Below are 16,844 nucleotides of genomic sequence, written 5' to 3' on the forward strand. Positions count from 1 at the left end.
ATCTCCAGATGTTCATTGTATCGTAGAGCTGGAAGGTACCCCAAGGGTCATCTAGTCCAACCCCCTGCAATGAAGGAATCTCAACTACAGCATCCATGACAGATGGCCACCCAACCTTTTAAAAACCCCCAAGAAAGGAGAGTTCACCACCTCCCGAGGGAGACCATTCCACTGTCAAACAGTTCTTACTGTCAGAAAGTTCTTTCTGGCGTTTAGTTGGAAACTCTTTTCTTGTAACTTGAAGCCATTGGTTCAAGTCCTATCCTCTGGAGCAGGGGAAAACCAGCTTGCTTCATCTTGCTCGATAACAAACTCCCATCATCACTGATTCCTGGCCAAGCTGGTTCAGGCTGATGGGACTCCCCATCCCTGCACTACTTTTGTCATGAAGACTGGCATCATTGCAGCAGGCTGCCTAAATATCTTCTAGTTTGGTGAAGGATGGGTGATCCCAAGACCCTCCTTGCCAACACTCCCCTGCTCAAACCCACAACCCGCCAAGCCAAGTGGAAGGGCTTCAGCTTTCCTGCAGAAGGGAAGAACCTTCTCTCTCAGCTCATGAAGAATTATCTACAAAAAAGGGAACGGAGAAATTACTAAAGCTGTCTTTATTACAGATCTACCAAAAAAAAGGGGGGGGGGAGAGAAGATTCCAAACAATGTTTCTCTTCATTTGGTTTATGAACAACAGCGCACAGGGAGGGGTATGTGTTGCAGAGTGGCCAAAGAGAGCCGCATGATTTAAAAGTACCCCTGGACAGAGAGGGTGGGAAAGGACGCAGACTGGAGAGATGTAGCAGGGGAACTGGTTTTTCTAAGAAAGTCTGCCACCATCTCTCATGGGCAGCAGCTGTTAATTGTACAGGATCTGGACTGGAGCAGGATGAGGGAAGCTTCTCCCCTGTCTTTGTTGGGAGTCTTCCATTTCTTGCCATGGCTATTTGCTGGCAGGCAGCAGGCTCTATTCCCTCTTCTCCCACGGAGTAACCAGCCTTCCCATCAAGCTCAGAACCATGGCTGTTTGTCCCCAGCTGAGCTAGAATGGTGCAGCTTGTTCCCTCCCAAAACCAGACACTAGCCCAACTGCTCCAAGGCAGTTCCACTGTCCCTCATCTCCTCCCAAGGAACTAGGCTTAAAAACAAAAAGGGGAAAGAGTCCTGGGGCATATTCACACACTTGGCCTGGGTTGCTCAAGGTCCCATAAGTTTCTTGAGGAAGGCTTCCAGCTGATCCTCATCTTTTATCCCTACAAACTTATCCACCACATCGCCGTTCTTCATAGCCAGGACTGTGGGCACTGCTGAAACCTAGGAACAAAGAAGGAAAGATAGAATAATAGCTGAGCTCCACTGACCTGTGAACATCATTTCAGAAGTCAAAGCAAACATTAAAACAAAGGTAGGACGCTGTAAAAAAGGTGAATGATTAATGTTTCCTCATATTGGAGAGCTCCTAAGAAATTGAACAGGATCACTTGGATTTGGGGTGGGGTGGGGGTTGTTTTAGTTTTAGAAAGATGACTGTCAAAGGCATACAGTTCCAGTATGGAGTTTGCATTTGGCAGAAAGGAAGTTTCTGCTGGTACTCTGCATGATAACAAATGCACTTTCCTGCTTGGAAAACAGAGTAAGGCAGGGATGGCTAACCTATAGCCCTCCAGATATGACTGGACTACAGCTCCCATCAGGCCCAGCTAGCATGGTCTGAGGCAAAGGTCAAGGAAAGATGGGAGTTGTAGTCCAACAACATCTGGGGGGGGCACAGTTTTCCCCATTCCTGAACTAGAGAGAAGGAGGAGACAGCCCTAGTGTGAAACTGCACTGCCAGTTTTCTGAAAAGCAGGCTCTCTGGTAGAGGAAGAGCTGACCAGGATGCACTCTGCGGCTGCTTAAAAGCTCACCATGCAGTGTGTGTAGCTGTGCAGAGGCATGGCATCTGACTGTCACCTCTGACCATGTGGTAAGAAAGTGTTACTTCCCCCTACTCCCTGCCCAGTTGCACAGGTTCAGAGCTACACAGAACTTATAGTACTGCTGGGAGGTTTATGGTTATAGCTTTTCAGACAGGAAGCTTTTAAGCAGCTCCTCCTTGGCTCCTGATCATCTATTTCTAGCCCGCAGCTGACATCAAGTTCACATACAGCAATACTCCAGTTCTGCAGATGTCATTGCCTGACTTCTTATCCCTAAATGTGGTTTTAAATGTGCCCAAACAGAAGCGGAGAGAAAAATGGATGTGTCCCTCTTTGCGGTGTCAAAGTGGTCGAAGAGTGAATATGACAGACTTACAACATCCAGGGTATGTGTGTGGGTGCTTTAGATAGAGGAGGCTCTATATTTGCTTATTTTGTACAATCATTTCTGCCTGTCACAAGGAGGGCACTGAAGCTCTGTCCTCTGGAATCCCACTCCTCTGCCTTCAAAGGGTTAGCCAGAGATTTGCTACGTGGTTTCAAACCTGAATTTGCATCCAAAGTAACTACAGTGGTACATCGGATTACATACACTTCAGGTTACATACGCTTCAGGTTACAGACTCCGCTGACCCAGAAATAGTACCTCGGATTAAGAACTTTGCTTCAGGATGAGAACAGAAATCATGCTCCTGCGGCACAGCAGCAGCAGGAGGCCTCATTTGCTAAAGTGGTGCTTCAGGTTAAGAACAGTTTCAGGTTCAGAACGGACCTCCGGAATGAATTAAGTACTTAACCCGAGGTACCACTGTAACATGCTTTATATCAGGGCTGGGGGAACCCATGGCCCTCCAGATGTTGTGGGACTCTCCATCAGTCCCAGGAAGAATGGTCAATGGCTAGGGACGATGATGGGAGCTGCAATTCAACATCTGGTGGTGGTGGGGATATCCAAACTCTGCTTTAAACACAGACTGAGGCCTTCAAATTTCTTAAAGGGTAGAGCACAACTACTGAATACACATAGCCCAGCCACCAGTATATTTATTCTAAGAGTGATGAAGCAGAACACCAGAAGGCCACATTTGTACCATACATTCAAAGCACCATGATACTACTTTAAACAGTCATGGCTTCCCCGCAAATAATTATGGGAACTGCCGTTTGTTAAAGGTGCTGGGAGGTTATAGGAGGTCTCCTATTCTTCTCCCAGAGTTCCCTGGGAAGAGGGCTTGACTGTTAATCCACTCTAGGAATTGTAGCTCCGTAAGAGGAATACAGGGTCTCTTAACAACTCTCAGAACCCTTAGCAAACTACAGCTCCCAGAATTCTATGGGGGAAGCAGGGACCGTTTAAAGTGGTATTGTAGCTCTCTAAATGTATGGTGTGAATGTAGCTCACGTTTCTGGAGTCATGCTACACCCCTCCCCCTCCTGCAAGCTGTCTTATTGATCTATCAGCTTCTTACTGCCCAGTTTTGACTAAGGATTGAGAGGACAGCCAGGGATCAGGCAACAACAGGAAGAGGATCTGCAGGGGCTTGCTAGCAGAGTACTGCAGGGCCCAGTGCTTTAAAACCGCAGGCTATGCCCCCCCCACACACACATGTGAGCAAGCCCATTAAAGTAGTCCAGAGACTGACAAGAGAGGAATTTGTAAATATTTCAGAAGGGGCTGACACATTCCACAGCTCCCCTCTGGCGCCCTTATCTGCAGACAGCTCAGCCACTGGGTCGTGTCCTATCCTTATCTTGCCTGCTGTCCATCCCTGGAATGTGCTTTCTCATCAAACACGCTCCCAGCTGCGCTGCGTCTTGCAGCCATCAGCAATTTGCCACACGCAAAGCCTCCCCAATGGAAAGCCCTGGGAGATCTGGCTTCTCTTTTCCACCAACGCTCTGGACTCAGAAGGCCTGTTTCAGCTGGGCCCCACCCTTTCCCCTCTGCTGGCCAATGCACTGCAGCTCCTTAAGAGTGCCACATCCTATGGTTACTCCAGGATGTGTGTGTGTGTTTTTTTAAAAAAGAAAAACCTAATGAAGGCACAACATGCAACAGATTATAGATTATGGTTAATTGATGTTCTTTAGTGCCCTCTAGGGGACAACTATAAAAATTCCTGGGCCCTCAAAACACTCCCAGAAAGCTCCTCTTTTCTTCATTTTAGAAAGAGTCAGATGCTTTACTTGTGGAGACATGTGGGATGCAAATAAGCAATAAAAGTACTTTATAGAGTGAGGATCCAGTACCCTATTCTCCCAATGCCCAAAACTGCAGCCACAAAGCAAGGAACAAGCTGTATATAAAAATGGCTTGCCCTAAGTTGCACAGGAAGTCTGGGGCAGAGCAAGGTCTCCTGGGTAGAATGCAAAGAATGTTAACTGCTGAGTCACTCTTCCCGTCCACAGTTTAACACTACAAGGGCTTTTTCTATGCTAGGCATAAATCAATAGGGTGTGGAACATTTAATCGTTCCCCATCCATACCAAGACAGACTCAAAATCTGAATTTAATTCCTGACATGTGAAAAATATATGCTAAGTAAAGGACAGGCAGCTAAGGCCCTCCATTCTTTGAAAACTGGCAAAGACTCCTTAGAAAGTTGTGATTAGGGTTTGAAACTGAATGAAGGTCATAAGAAGATATTAGTCAGGAGGTTTTGAGTATTATGTATGACCTTTATAATTGTATGCTTGGCAGTGCAAGAAGTGTGTGTGTGTGTGTGTGTGTGTGTGTGAGAGAGAGAGAGAGAGAGAGAGAGAGAGAGAGAGAAAAGTTCGAAGCCCAGATTTCAAGGTAGGGCTGGGAATGTCCTCTGCCTGAAATCCTAGTGAGTTACTGCCAGCCAGTTTAGTAGACAATTTCACAAAAGTCTAACTTGATATAAGGCAGCTTCCTATCTTCCTATGATTTTTGATTCATGGCTCGTAAGTGTTTGCTATTTTAAGAATTTTAGGCAATGTCTTTAAACGAGCAGCAGCTGACCCACTTTCCAGTTCACCCCATACCCCGCGAGGGGTGGGTTTGTTCCACTTCTTCCCCCAAATGAAGGAGCATATTTCCTCGAGGGAAGGGAGAAGAGACAGAAATAGCTTCTTTATGCCAAATAGCTGCCTCTTAGGTTTTAATTTTATAACCAGTGCTTCTCGCCGTAATAGGTTTATTCAAACTGCTTTTGTTGGATCCACCTGAAAGGCAGCATATAAAATAATGATTGGTTACAGGTCACGTAGTTGAGGTGGGACATCAGGACTCTGGGCAAAGGAGACCAGAAGTTCTCTTTGTTCATTCCACTCACAGCACCATCTGTAAATCACCCAGCGGCTGTGCGAAGAGAAGGGTCATCACTGGAACACTATTGACTCAACTGGAACATAACAAGGGATGGTGGCAGCAAGCCAAAGTTAAGAGGCGGTGGGGAAACTGAAAGAGTTCAAGGTAAGGTGGCGGCAGGCTGAGACAGGCCCCTCTTCCTGCCTCTCTGGGAGAAGTTGCAAATCAAGGAGGGGCCCCTGGCCTGAAAGAGGGAGAAAGGACCAACTAAGCAAGAGGAAGAGACATGGGCAGGGCCCATTTAACAAATGAGGAATTTGTCCCAGGCAATAAACTAGGTCAGCAGGAGATGCCTAGCCATTTCACCACCAAGGGTTGAAGAAGATGCAGCAGCACCAGGACTTTGGCCCAGGGTGTCCAAAAGCCTTCCCTATTTGGGAATCAGGAGAAGGAAGCTCTGGTCAGAGCTGAATCCCTTCTGGGAAGAATCCCTGTGAAATTTTTTCGCAGCAGGAAAATACTTCGTGGATGGATGCTCCATTGGGACAGCTCCAGAGCCCAGGGCAGGTCAGGGCCTGCACGAAGGAATGTACAGGGCATTCCAAGGCTCACAGAGGGGGTCCCTCCCTCCCTCTCCCTTCCAAAGAATCTGCCGCAGCAGAAAAGTTGTTGTGAAATTTTCAGGCTGAGATGGTGGGCCGCTGTCTTGTAAACAAGAGCGAGGGAGGGAAGACTGATAGGAGCGGGAGATTTACTGCCCATTTGCATGGAATCTGCAGGACTCAAAAAGCCCGGCAGAGTAGAAAATTGTTTAGGATCTCAAGGCCACAAACTAAAAAGAAGAAGCAAAAACCATTTTGCCACATGAAGACGTCTTATACAAAGCACCAGGTCACTGGACTTCTAGCCCCGCATTGCTTACTTCAGATAGTAGTAGCTTTCAAGGATCTTAGGTGCCTCAGCGCCTATTAACTGGAACACTTTTAATCAGAGATACAATATGGGGCTTTATTCCTGAAAAGCGTACACTATTTCACTAAGCTATGGTCTTGCCTGTAAGTGAGAATGTAGAGGGAGGGCCAAGCATAGCTTTTCTTGTTTTTAAAGTGTCCACCACCAATTTCCACTGCCCCTCTACCTTTCTAAATTTAAGTATCAGACAAAACTCTTCTTATGTCCTAAGCGTTAGAGGAAAGGACCAGCCTTCTGTAAAGCTCTGCATATTGAATCTGGTAGCTGATACAGAAAGGATTCTGTAAAAAAAGAACAAACCAACTAAAAAAAAAGAGGGGGAGTTAAGAATAACAGAATTGTAGAGTTGGAAGGGACCACAAGGGTCATCTACCCTCCACAATGGTCCAACCCCCTACAATGAAGAAATCTTTTGCTCAACAAGCAAACCCACAACCCTGAGATTAAGAGTCTCATGCTCTACGGATTGAGCTATTCCAACTTGTATGAAGAAATAAATTCTAGGCTTACTGATATCTGAAAATGGGTCTTGGAAATATGGCTTTCTTTTACAGGGAATGAGCATCTCTGCTTATGATCACCTTGGTTACAAATGCTATTCTTGACTCTCTGCAGTCATGCCACCTTCTAAAGCCGCCTTCCAGATGCTGTTAAGACTCCAACTCCCATCATCCCAATCACTGGCCATGCTTCCTGGGGCTGTTGGGAGTTGGAGTCCGTCCAGGGGGCTAGCCTGGTTTCTAAACCATCTGATGCCTGTCTGCCTATTGGCATCCTCCATAATGCAACTACTCTTCCCACACAGTGACCATCAAGACTTGAGTTGGCTGCTCCAGAGTCTCTTCTATCATCACCCAGGGATTCTCTCCCCACAAACAAAGCCTTCTTGCACCACCAGACCTTCATCTCTCTTCTGCCACAGCTTCCCTATTAATTTATTGAATTAATCCATGTCTGTCACCACTCTCTGGTTTATCTCAAACAAGACCATCAGTCCCATTGAGCAGCCTTTCCCAGCCTGGAGCCCTCCAGATGTTTTGGACAACTGTGAAGGCTGGGACTGATGGGAGTTGTAGTCCAAAACATCTAGAGGGCCCCAGGTTGGAAAAGGCAGCTCCTCCTAGGTTCCCAATCAGAACAAATGAAGAGCAAACCAAGTTGTTCTATACAACTCATATTCTGTATATTTCTTAGGAGGGTTATGAGCACTTACCTCGTATTCAATGGCTAAGTCTGTGTGGTCGTCGATGTCTACTTTTGCCATCAACACCTTCCCCTTCTGTTTGGCCACTATCTTTTCTAGCCTGGGGCCCAAGATCTTGCAGGGACCGCACCACCTCCAAGGAGAGAAAAGGAATTAAGAATTCAGTGAGGGAAAAGCAAAGGCAGCAGGAAAAGGGTGAAGCTTTTCAAAACACTCTGAACTCCTCCCCTATTTTCTGGGGTGAGCTTGCCTTTAATAGCTGCAGGAGAAACCTTAACTTTAACCATCAAGCCTGATATTGATGCCTGTCTGGTAAATTAAAGAACACCATGCATGTGCTGGGCAGGTTTACAGCAGTTTTAACAATTCAAAGCCCCGAGCTAGAAGGAGCACTTTACAGACAGCTTGGGGTGTTTTCCTGCAAGGGACACTCAAAGGTACGTTTGAGCCACTTTCATGCTGTTTTGTGCCATAGGGTGAATGTGGGACAGAAAGCAGGAGAACCCCATTTTCACCAAGAGCCCTTTAAAACCCCATTACAGTGGTACCTTGGGTTAAAAACACCTTGGGTTACAAACATTTCGGGTTGCAGACTCTGCTAACCCGGAACTAGTACTTTGGGTAAAGAACTTTACCTCAGAATGAGAAAATCGCGCACCAGCGGCGCAGCGGAAGTAGAAGGCCCCATTAGCTAAAGTGGTACCTCAGGTTAAGAATGGTTTCAGGTTAAGAACAGATCTCTGGAATGAATTAAGTTCGTAACCAGAGGTACCACTGTATACATTCTAGCCAACACAGGTGGTCTTATATTCCCTTTACAAAGTGGTCTAACATCCGCCAGAGAGAGCCCTAAAGGTTAAACAAGAGTGAGTTTGCACACTGAAGTTGCCATGTGATCATTCTGATTAAGGCATGAGCACCACAATGCAGCTTTCTGTAACCTGGTGCCCTCCAGATGTTTTGAACTACAAGCCCCATCAGCCCTGACCTTGGCTGCGCTGGTTGTGGATGATGGGAGATGTAATCCAGTAATATTTGGAGGCCACCAGGTTGGGGGAGGCTGCTGTAATGTGTCAAACTATAGCCTTTCACATGCTTAGGGAAGATTGTTTTTAACGCTAGGCTGTTTCCTAAGGACGGGAGCAGAACTCTATAAAGAGAAAAATTGTAGCACATCACCTAAACTGAACCCAGATACTCGCACAGAGGTGTTTTGAAAACATCTTGGAACCCTTTCCTTATGCAGACTGAAGCCAGAGTAGTAAAAAAGCCCCAGATATACCACTACACATGAGGATCACACAACAACTATCTGTTTGGTCCAGAGTACACTCATTTAGGATCCCACAGCTAGTTCTCAAGAACTGTACCTTTGGCATAATAATAGACCCTTGAGTTATTGCCATACAGGACAGTTTTCACAGGTGCTGTTTTTTCCTACACCAGTTTTGCACCTGAGCAGAGGAGACTTCATGTATCAAGGTCCCTTGCAAAACATACCGCGGCAAATTTTGTGCTGAGTCAGAAGTACGATAGTGAATGGATGCCTTTGCGTTATTAAAAAATGTATGCATGCATTGTTTTGCTTGGTTTTGTTAAAATCAATAATAAAACACACACAATATTTTGCCCTTTCAAAAAGAAGAGCATGGGATTGGGGGGGGGGGAGGGAGAAAAATAAAACACCTCCTAATCCTTGATGCAATGACACCTGGACCAAGCTATTCCATGCCACACCTACCTTCCTTCGTCCCTTCAGGGCTGTCTGGGACTAACTGCTTTTGATCTGGCATACTGTATTTGGAATGAAGGTACTGAGGAAGTCAGCTAGCTCCCACTGCTTCCGTGGTCGCTAAGCAGCCACCCCCACAGTGGTTCTCATCTCCTTCCTCTTCCCCCAGATGTGACATGGGAAGTGTCTAGCAAAACAAAAACTTTGAGAGCTGCAGGCAGACTCTTGACACAGTTCAACCAAGTTAATTTTTAAGACCGTTTTGATCCGAAAGGTCACGTAGCTACAAAGATGTTTGCAGTCTCTCTTTATTGCTAGGGAATAGCTCTAGCTATATTGCAAACAGCCACCACCTATACAATAAATGCATAAAATAAAAACCTTTCAGCTTTTGCTATTGACTTGTAACAAACGAACAGGGAGATGCAACCCAGCAGCTGCATATTTTGGTTGCATGTAATTAACATCATTCATGTAAGAGAACAGGGAAGGTGCCAAATTACTATTAGTGGACATGTTGCATGTCACTATCACCCTACAAGCACTTCATAGCTAGAAGGGGACTCAGAGGACTGGACCATCCACACCATTTATCCAAGGTGTGCATTTGTGCACACTGTTGACTAATACGCACATGAACTAGTGATCAGGCAGGAACTGATGCCGACAACTTTAAGCCAAGGAGAAACAAAACCCTCTGCACTCACTGGGCGTGGAAATCAATCACCACCGGCTTCTCACTCTTCAGAACTCTGTCTTGGAAGTCATCCCCATCCTGGATGTTAAAGGTGTGCCTGAAGACCAAAGTAGTGGAAAATGTCCTAGTAGTTGCAGGCACAGTAGTGAAGGGGACGGGCAGGCGCCAGGTGAGATTGCAGGGTGCAGCCGAAACCCGGCAGAGAAGCAAAGGTGGCTGTGAGCGGCGCGGCGCAGAGAGCTGCTTGGCAGGGATGGAGAGGAATAGCCTGAGGAGGAGCTTTTGGGCCATCTGCAAAATGAAAAACAAAAGCAACACAGTTGGGGGAAAGTCATCAGCACTTGCAGCTTCCTGAACTCTGTTGGTATATTCCCGCCACCAAGACCCCGCAGACCTACCTGTTATTTCACTGCTTCGTTCCCTTTCCAGTCAATTTCAAGGATCCCCATTCATGCCCCTATCTAGCCTCCACTGTTGCCCATACTCCTGCCTCCTAGGTTCCCAATCTTTCACCTTATCCATGCCCTCCAGAATTTCAGATACACCAATCATATTTACTGCACATACAGCACACACATCAAAGTGTTGGGCTAATGAAGAGTAAAAAGGGCAGGCCCTACCTGCAGGCTCACCATTTAACCTAAACTACCTTTTGGGTTACAATCTTATCTACTATCTTTACCCTCCAGCTCAGTCTCACTTAAGCGCTGTCAGATCACATGTCAGCATGAAGGGCATACGGGAATTATGGTAAATGAAAGAAAACATCACCCTTTAACTCTCTGGACAAATATGCAATCTTTCAAACCAGGGGATGTTTGGGTAGCTCCTCCCAGTGCAGGCTGATCCATTAGAGCAAATCTCAGTATGCCCTCAGCCAACTTTCTTCCTGCTTACAACCAGTCCAGGGATTGGTACTGGCTGTCACCTTCCTCCTCCTGGGTCTCAGTCCTTGTAGAATGCAGCAGGTAGGAGGACTGGGCCAAAAAGTAGCTGGCTCTGTCTGTCATTGGCTCTGGGCTCCCTTCCTTCCATTCTACCATTCCCAGTGTGTACCAGCCATCATTGATACTCCTCAGTCAAATCACACTTTTAAACCTTCCTTTTTGGTTGCTCCTGCCTACTCCAGTCCTATAATTCTAGCCTAGTCCAAGCTGGTGGATACCAGTCTTTTTACTGAATAGTTCTTATTTGCAAGCAATGTCCTCTGGTGGCCACGGTGGGCCCAAGTATCATATTGGAACATCAACATCTTCCTTTCTGTAGCACACTATTACCACTGTGATTTCGGCTGGGTTTCTCAGTGTGGGAAAATGCTTTACCATACTGACCCTAACAACCTGCGAGGCACAACCGATTGTGTGATAGGTAGAAAGCAATCTGCCCAACTTCATTTTCGGTTATGCTTAAAATTCATTATCTGACAACCACAATCCGGCTGCTCAGCTAACACTTATATGCACCAACTGTGGTACAAACTACTGTAGTAGAGTTAGTCACACTTAGTCACACTCTTCTGAGTGTTCAAAACACTTGACATGTATTCTGGGAAAGCTCAGTCAGTATAGCATAAGACTCTTAATCTCAGGGTTGTGGGTTTGAGCCCCACATTGGGGAAAAGATTCCTGCATATCAGGGGGCAGGCGTAGATGACCCTCATGGTCCCTTCCAACTCTATAATTACCTCAGTAAGCTTCACAACAGTAGCCCCTGTAAGATTATTATCCCCACAGCAGCAAGACACTTCCATAGGGGCTAGTAGCATGCAGAAGAGAAGGAGGGCATTTTCACCAATCTCAGATAAACAACAGCACTAAGCTACCAAATTTCTTGCATCAACAGGCTGGACTAAATGACATATGAGGTCCCTTCCAAAATACTCATAAAGGATGCTATGGGAAAATTGTTATTTTATTTACTGCCTCAAAATTCAAGCAGAACACAAACACTGTTGTATTTTTCTTACAACTGGAGTGCATTTGAAAACAAATATGTTTTCTTTAGCACTTTATGAGGTTTGCCTCTTTGGTTGGTTGGTTTGGCCTAGCACCACCCACCCACCTTGAAACAAATTTTGATTGCATCTGCTTCAAAATGTGTTTTCCTAAAACACATTTACATGCAAGAAAGGATGTTTTCTGTAACAAACCACCTTTTATAAAACATTTTAACTTTCAAAACACTAAAGTTCTCAAAATTTAGTGCAGATGATTAAAGAGGCATTTTCTTAAGTAAAGGCAGGCAATGTTGCATTATTCAAATACAATATTAAAATCCAGTATGAGGTAAACATTTGTTGTTGTTTAGTCGTTTAGTCGTGTCCGACTCTTCGCGACCCCATGAACCAGGGCACACCAGGCACTCCTGTCACCCACTGCCTCCCGCAGTTTGGTCAAACTCATTATTGACATGCAGTTGATATTTAACTGCCCTAAATGCATTGAAATATAACAGAAGGATATATATTTCTACCTTCTGTCCTACCCTAGTTACCCTCCAGTCAGCTTAATTCCTAACCAAGTTTGCCAGCTCCCCCCACCTTTAACTTTGGCACCTATATGCCAAAGGGGGAAAAAATAAAGAACAATTTTCCTGACAGGGCAGAAAAGTGATGAGAAAAGTTCCATCCGTTACACTCCTGTGCATTTGGTAATCGGGAAGGAGACGGGCGTTTTTCTGAAACTGAGCTGGCAAGGCTGCTTCCATTCCACAGCTCTTCTTATTTTGGTTTCTAGAACAGGAAGAACTGAAGCTCAGAATCTAACCCATGGCCTCAAGACTCGCGATCTGAGAAACCTCCGCCGGCCTCAACCAGAGGCTGCGGTTACGGAAGGGTGAGAAAAGCGCACTCTGCACATGTTCAGAGGCAATCTCGTCTGCTCTACAAACTGGTTGAAATGAAGCCCAGCTTATTAGTGCCGCTTAACTAATTGCCATCCTGGGCTCTTTGGTGGAGGCGGGATAATAATATAAGTTGAAGTAACATAATAATGGTAACCATCCTAAGTAATTCACGTTTCACTTGAGCTCCTCCATTTCCTCTGTTAGCCCCTCTCCACTCCGGTCCAGCGGAGAAAGTGTTACTCGTGCGTAAACAGGCACAGGCCCCCATCTGCTGTGCAGCCGGGTCAGCGACCCCCCGCCCCCCCCGCACGCGACCTTCTCCCTTCCACCTTCTCACCTTTCAGCCCCTCTTGACAGTGTCTCGCGGCCGCCACACTGTGGAATCAGACGGGCCGGACTCTCCTGCCAGCCGATTGGAGCAGCCGTGGGAGGAATGTATGCATTCTGGCTGGATGATTGGCTGGCGAAAGGGAAGCTGTTGAGAAACCTGGGACGTGGTTGGGCTAAGGAGGGCGCGTTCGGCCCTCAGAGGAGCGCGTCCTCCGCGCGCTTATTGGTTAAAACGCAGCCGCTCCGAACGCTGGGGGAGTCGGAATTTTCACGCAGCCTCGGGCTTGATTGGCTAAAAAGCGCCAGTCGAAAGCAGGAATCTGCGTCAGCGCTGTGGCCTCGCTCCTCGCATCGGGGAGCCAAGGTCAGAGTACACAGGATGTGCCCAGGGAGGTGGTACGAAAGGCGGGTTCTCAACTTGTTTATTTCGGGGTTGTTAATAATAATAATAATAATAATAATAATAATAATAATAATAATAATAATAATAATAATAATTTTTATTACTTACACCCCGCCCTTCCGCCTCTCCTAACAGCGCACTGTTATCTTGGCTTAGATCAGTTAAGCTGCAATTTTTGTTTATTGTCAGACGCTCTATCTATCTATCTGTCTGTTTGTTTGCTTACTTATTTGCTTACTTACTATACCGCCCTTCATCAGAGGATCGCTTTTATTGTTAGAATAGAATAAAGTAGGGAGGGCAGAAGGCAGCTCGGAATCTATTTGTAGATCTTGTGGGTGATTTGCAGTAGATTGGCAAAAGCTTTCAGATTCTCAGTGGGAAAGTAAAACTTCCTATACAACCCAGTACTGTGCTGCTGCTCTATGGCAGTGCACGCTGACACTAGGACGGAGGACTTTTTTCCTACCACCATTACATTACTGCATAAAGTATCCTCGGTTCTAAAGGCAAGCTACAGTGTTTCTCCATGAACTTTTCTCTGAAAATCCATAAAAGAGTTACCCATGAAGTTCAAAGTTTTAGGTCGATAATTTGTGATAACTACGTAGTGACACCTGCTCTGTGCCCCCTACACTCGTGTTTCACTGTATGGCCATTTTTGCTACACAAAGTTTGCCCATAGAAAACAATTCAAAACTGCATTAAAAAAAAAAAACATGGTGATGTCTTTGCATGTTTGATTCATTGTTTATTTGGAGGTGTGAAGAAGGTTCAAAATAAGTTATATGGGGGACGGGGTGGGCAGGTGTGGAGGACTCCCTGGTCCTGAATGGGGTAACTGTGCCCCTGTGTGGCCAGGTGCGCAGCTTGGGAGTCATTTTGGACTCGCAGCTGCCCATGCAGGCACAGGTCAGTTCTGTGTCCAGGGCAGCTGTCTACCAGCTCCATCTGGTACGCAGGCTGAGACCCTACCTGCCCGCGGACTGTCTCGCCAGAGTGGTGCATGCTCTGGTTATCTCCTGCTTGGACTACTGCAATGCACTCTACATGGGGCTACCTTTGAAGATGACCCGGAAACTACAACTAATTCAGAATGCAGAAGCGAGACTGATGACTGGGAGTGGCTGCCAAGACCATATAACACCAGTCCTGAAAGACCTACATTGGCTCCCAGTACGTTTCCGAGTACAATTCAAAACCCTAAACGACCTCAGCCCAGTATACCCGAAGGAGCGTCTCCACCCCCATTGTTCTGCCCGGACACTGATGTCCAATGCCAAGCTTTATGAATCACCCTCCCCATTCCATAGCTGAGCAAAGACAGACACTACTTTTGTTGGTGGGCTTGGAAAACACTTTTTTCCTTTTAAAGTTCATCACAATAATACAACCGTACAAAACCTATATGCAATATACTACACCATTACAACAGCTGATCCATTTGATCATGACATATATCTTAAAATAAGTTAATAAAAATACTGTTCTGAAAAAATGAACATATAAAAAAGAAACTGTGACTTTCCCAGTCTGCCACAGGACCACTAAGTTCTGTGCAAATAATCTGAATGTGACCTAGGCACTGACAGCAGAGTAATGGGGTGTTGAGCTACTCAAGTGTATTCTAGCCTGGCAAACAGCAAGGCCATAGTCTCTGTGGAGCAGTAGCAAAGCCCATCCTCTCTGAAGAATGTCTTGCAAAAGCACTGATTTTGGTAAACTCTGGCTTTGGCTGGTGAAGCAATACTTTTGCAATCTCCAGCCCTAACCGCTGACACATTTGTATTAATTTGAGCCTTGGCCATGCTGAATCTGTGTTCTGGGTTGAGAGAGCTGTACTGATTACACTTAGGAAACAGCAGCAAAACCTGGAAGATGATGATTGAGGGCGGTATTCAACTAAGCCTTAGACCCATTACAACAGACCCACTGAAATGAATAAACATGACAGTGAAATAGACTACCTTGGAAGGCAGTGGACTCTCGTCCATTGGACGTTTTGAAAAAGAGGTCGGATGGCCATCTGTCAGGGATTCTTTAGCTGTGATTCCTGCACTGCAGTAGGTTGGACTAGATGACTTTGGGGGCCCCTTCCAACTCGACAATGATTTTAAGTCAATTAATTTCAATGTGTCTACTCTGAGTCAAGCTTAGTTGACTACCAATCTGAGTACCTTGTTAAGGATGATGAATGAAACGCTGAGAGGAATGGCGGTACAGTGGTGCCCCGCAAGACGAATGCCTCGCAAGACGGAAAACCCGCTAGACGAAAGGGTTTTCCGTTTTGGAGGCGCTTCGCTAAACGAATTTCTCTATGGGGTTGCTTCGCAAGACGAAAAAATCTTGCGAGTTCCCGTGGGGTTTTTTTCGCTCCCCCCCCTTTCCTAAGCCGCTTAGCCGCTTATCAGCTGTTCCGCTGATAAGCTGCTTAACAGCTGATCGCTAAAAGCCGCTAGACCGCTAATAGCGCTAATCCGCTAAGCTGTCAATGGGCTTGCTTCGCAAGACGAAAAAACCGCTAGACGAAGAGAATCGCGGAACGGATTCTTTTCGTCTTGCGAGGCACCACTGTAGCTTGATAGTGGCACACTCTCAAGCGAGAAAGTTCTGCAGGTTTCTGGTGTGGCCTCAGGTTGAACTGAACAAAGGTGATCCCCTCTCTTAGTAGTGCATCTGTCTTTCACCCCAAGACACACAGAGAAAAGGGTGACAGAAAATGACCCCTTTCTAAAGCACTTTTTAAAAAGAAAACCACCAGTTAAAGGCAACACATATACTGTCAATAGGTTCTTTGGAGTAATTACAGGAATATAAGCGGAGAGGGAGAGAATAAGGCTGTATATACTAAGTCTGCACTATCTTTTAGATAAGGAATTCAGATCTCCCAGTATGACAGATTTGTATGATCATCACATGCACCAACTTAGCCAGAGTCCCCTAAGTGCAAAAGACTTAGAAAAGTATTAGACATAGTTTTTAGCGCTACATGTGCCAATGGAAGCTTGTTCCCCTTCTCCTCTAATGCAGCCTGGTGAAGCATTTTGCCCGTGTTTACTTTCAGTTTTGCAGAATCCTGGCTCGTTATGAATGAACTAGATATCCTGGTTTAGAACAATTTATTGTCAGTTTCAAAACAAGCCAACTTCAAACCACAGGCCAAGAAGCTAGCTTCTTTATCCAGAGTTTGTTTTAAACCAGGATCTCTGGTTTTAAAGAGTCACCAAAGAGACAGAATAAAAAAAAGTGATGCCTTTGGGCCCAGAGATTGTCTGCATGAAAAACATGTGCAGCCGCTGTGCCGCAGGTCCTTCCCTTCCATGTGCCCTAACCTTGTAACTTCATCCTGCCGAGTTCTAAATTTGCAGCTGCGTCTTGGTTAGGCATAGGACCCCTTTTCATTTTAATTCTCCAGACCAAATGGTAGGCGAGAAATGAGGTTTAAGTATTTATAAATAAAGCAAGAGGGCTAAAG

At 45.9% G+C, this 16,844-nt stretch overlaps 1 protein-coding gene across 3 annotated transcripts; it reads right to left on the minus strand.

Moving 5' to 3' along the window:
* Positions 1 to 593: 593 nt before the first annotated feature.
* On the minus strand, positions 594 to 13,118 carry TXN2 (thioredoxin 2). Of its 3 annotated transcripts, none has more exons than XM_081879545.1 (4): positions 12,974 to 13,118; positions 9,803 to 10,083; positions 7,373 to 7,496; positions 594 to 1,308 (listed from the first exon to the last, which is right to left on the minus strand). In XM_081879545.1, exons 2-4 carry the CDS (start codon positions 10,081 to 10,083, stop codon positions 1,192 to 1,194), a joined length of 522 nt encoding a protein of 173 aa, XP_081735671.1. In that variant the 5' UTR covers positions 12,974 to 13,118; the 3' UTR covers positions 594 to 1,191. The 3 variants fall into 3 exon arrangements, with proteins under 3 accessions (XP_081735671.1, XP_081735670.1, XP_081735672.1); XM_081879544.1 differs by lacking the exon at positions 12,974 to 13,118 and adding an exon at positions 12,791 to 12,934; XM_081879546.1 differs by lacking the exon at positions 12,974 to 13,118 and adding an exon at positions 12,808 to 12,926.
* Between the last annotated feature and the right edge of the window lie 3,726 nt (positions 13,119 to 16,844).

The sequence above is a fragment of the Podarcis erhardii genome (assembly GCF_964252035.2).
Source record: "Podarcis erhardii genome assembly, chromosome: 10".
NCBI lineage: Eukaryota > Metazoa > Chordata > Lepidosauria > Squamata > Lacertidae > Podarcis > Podarcis erhardii.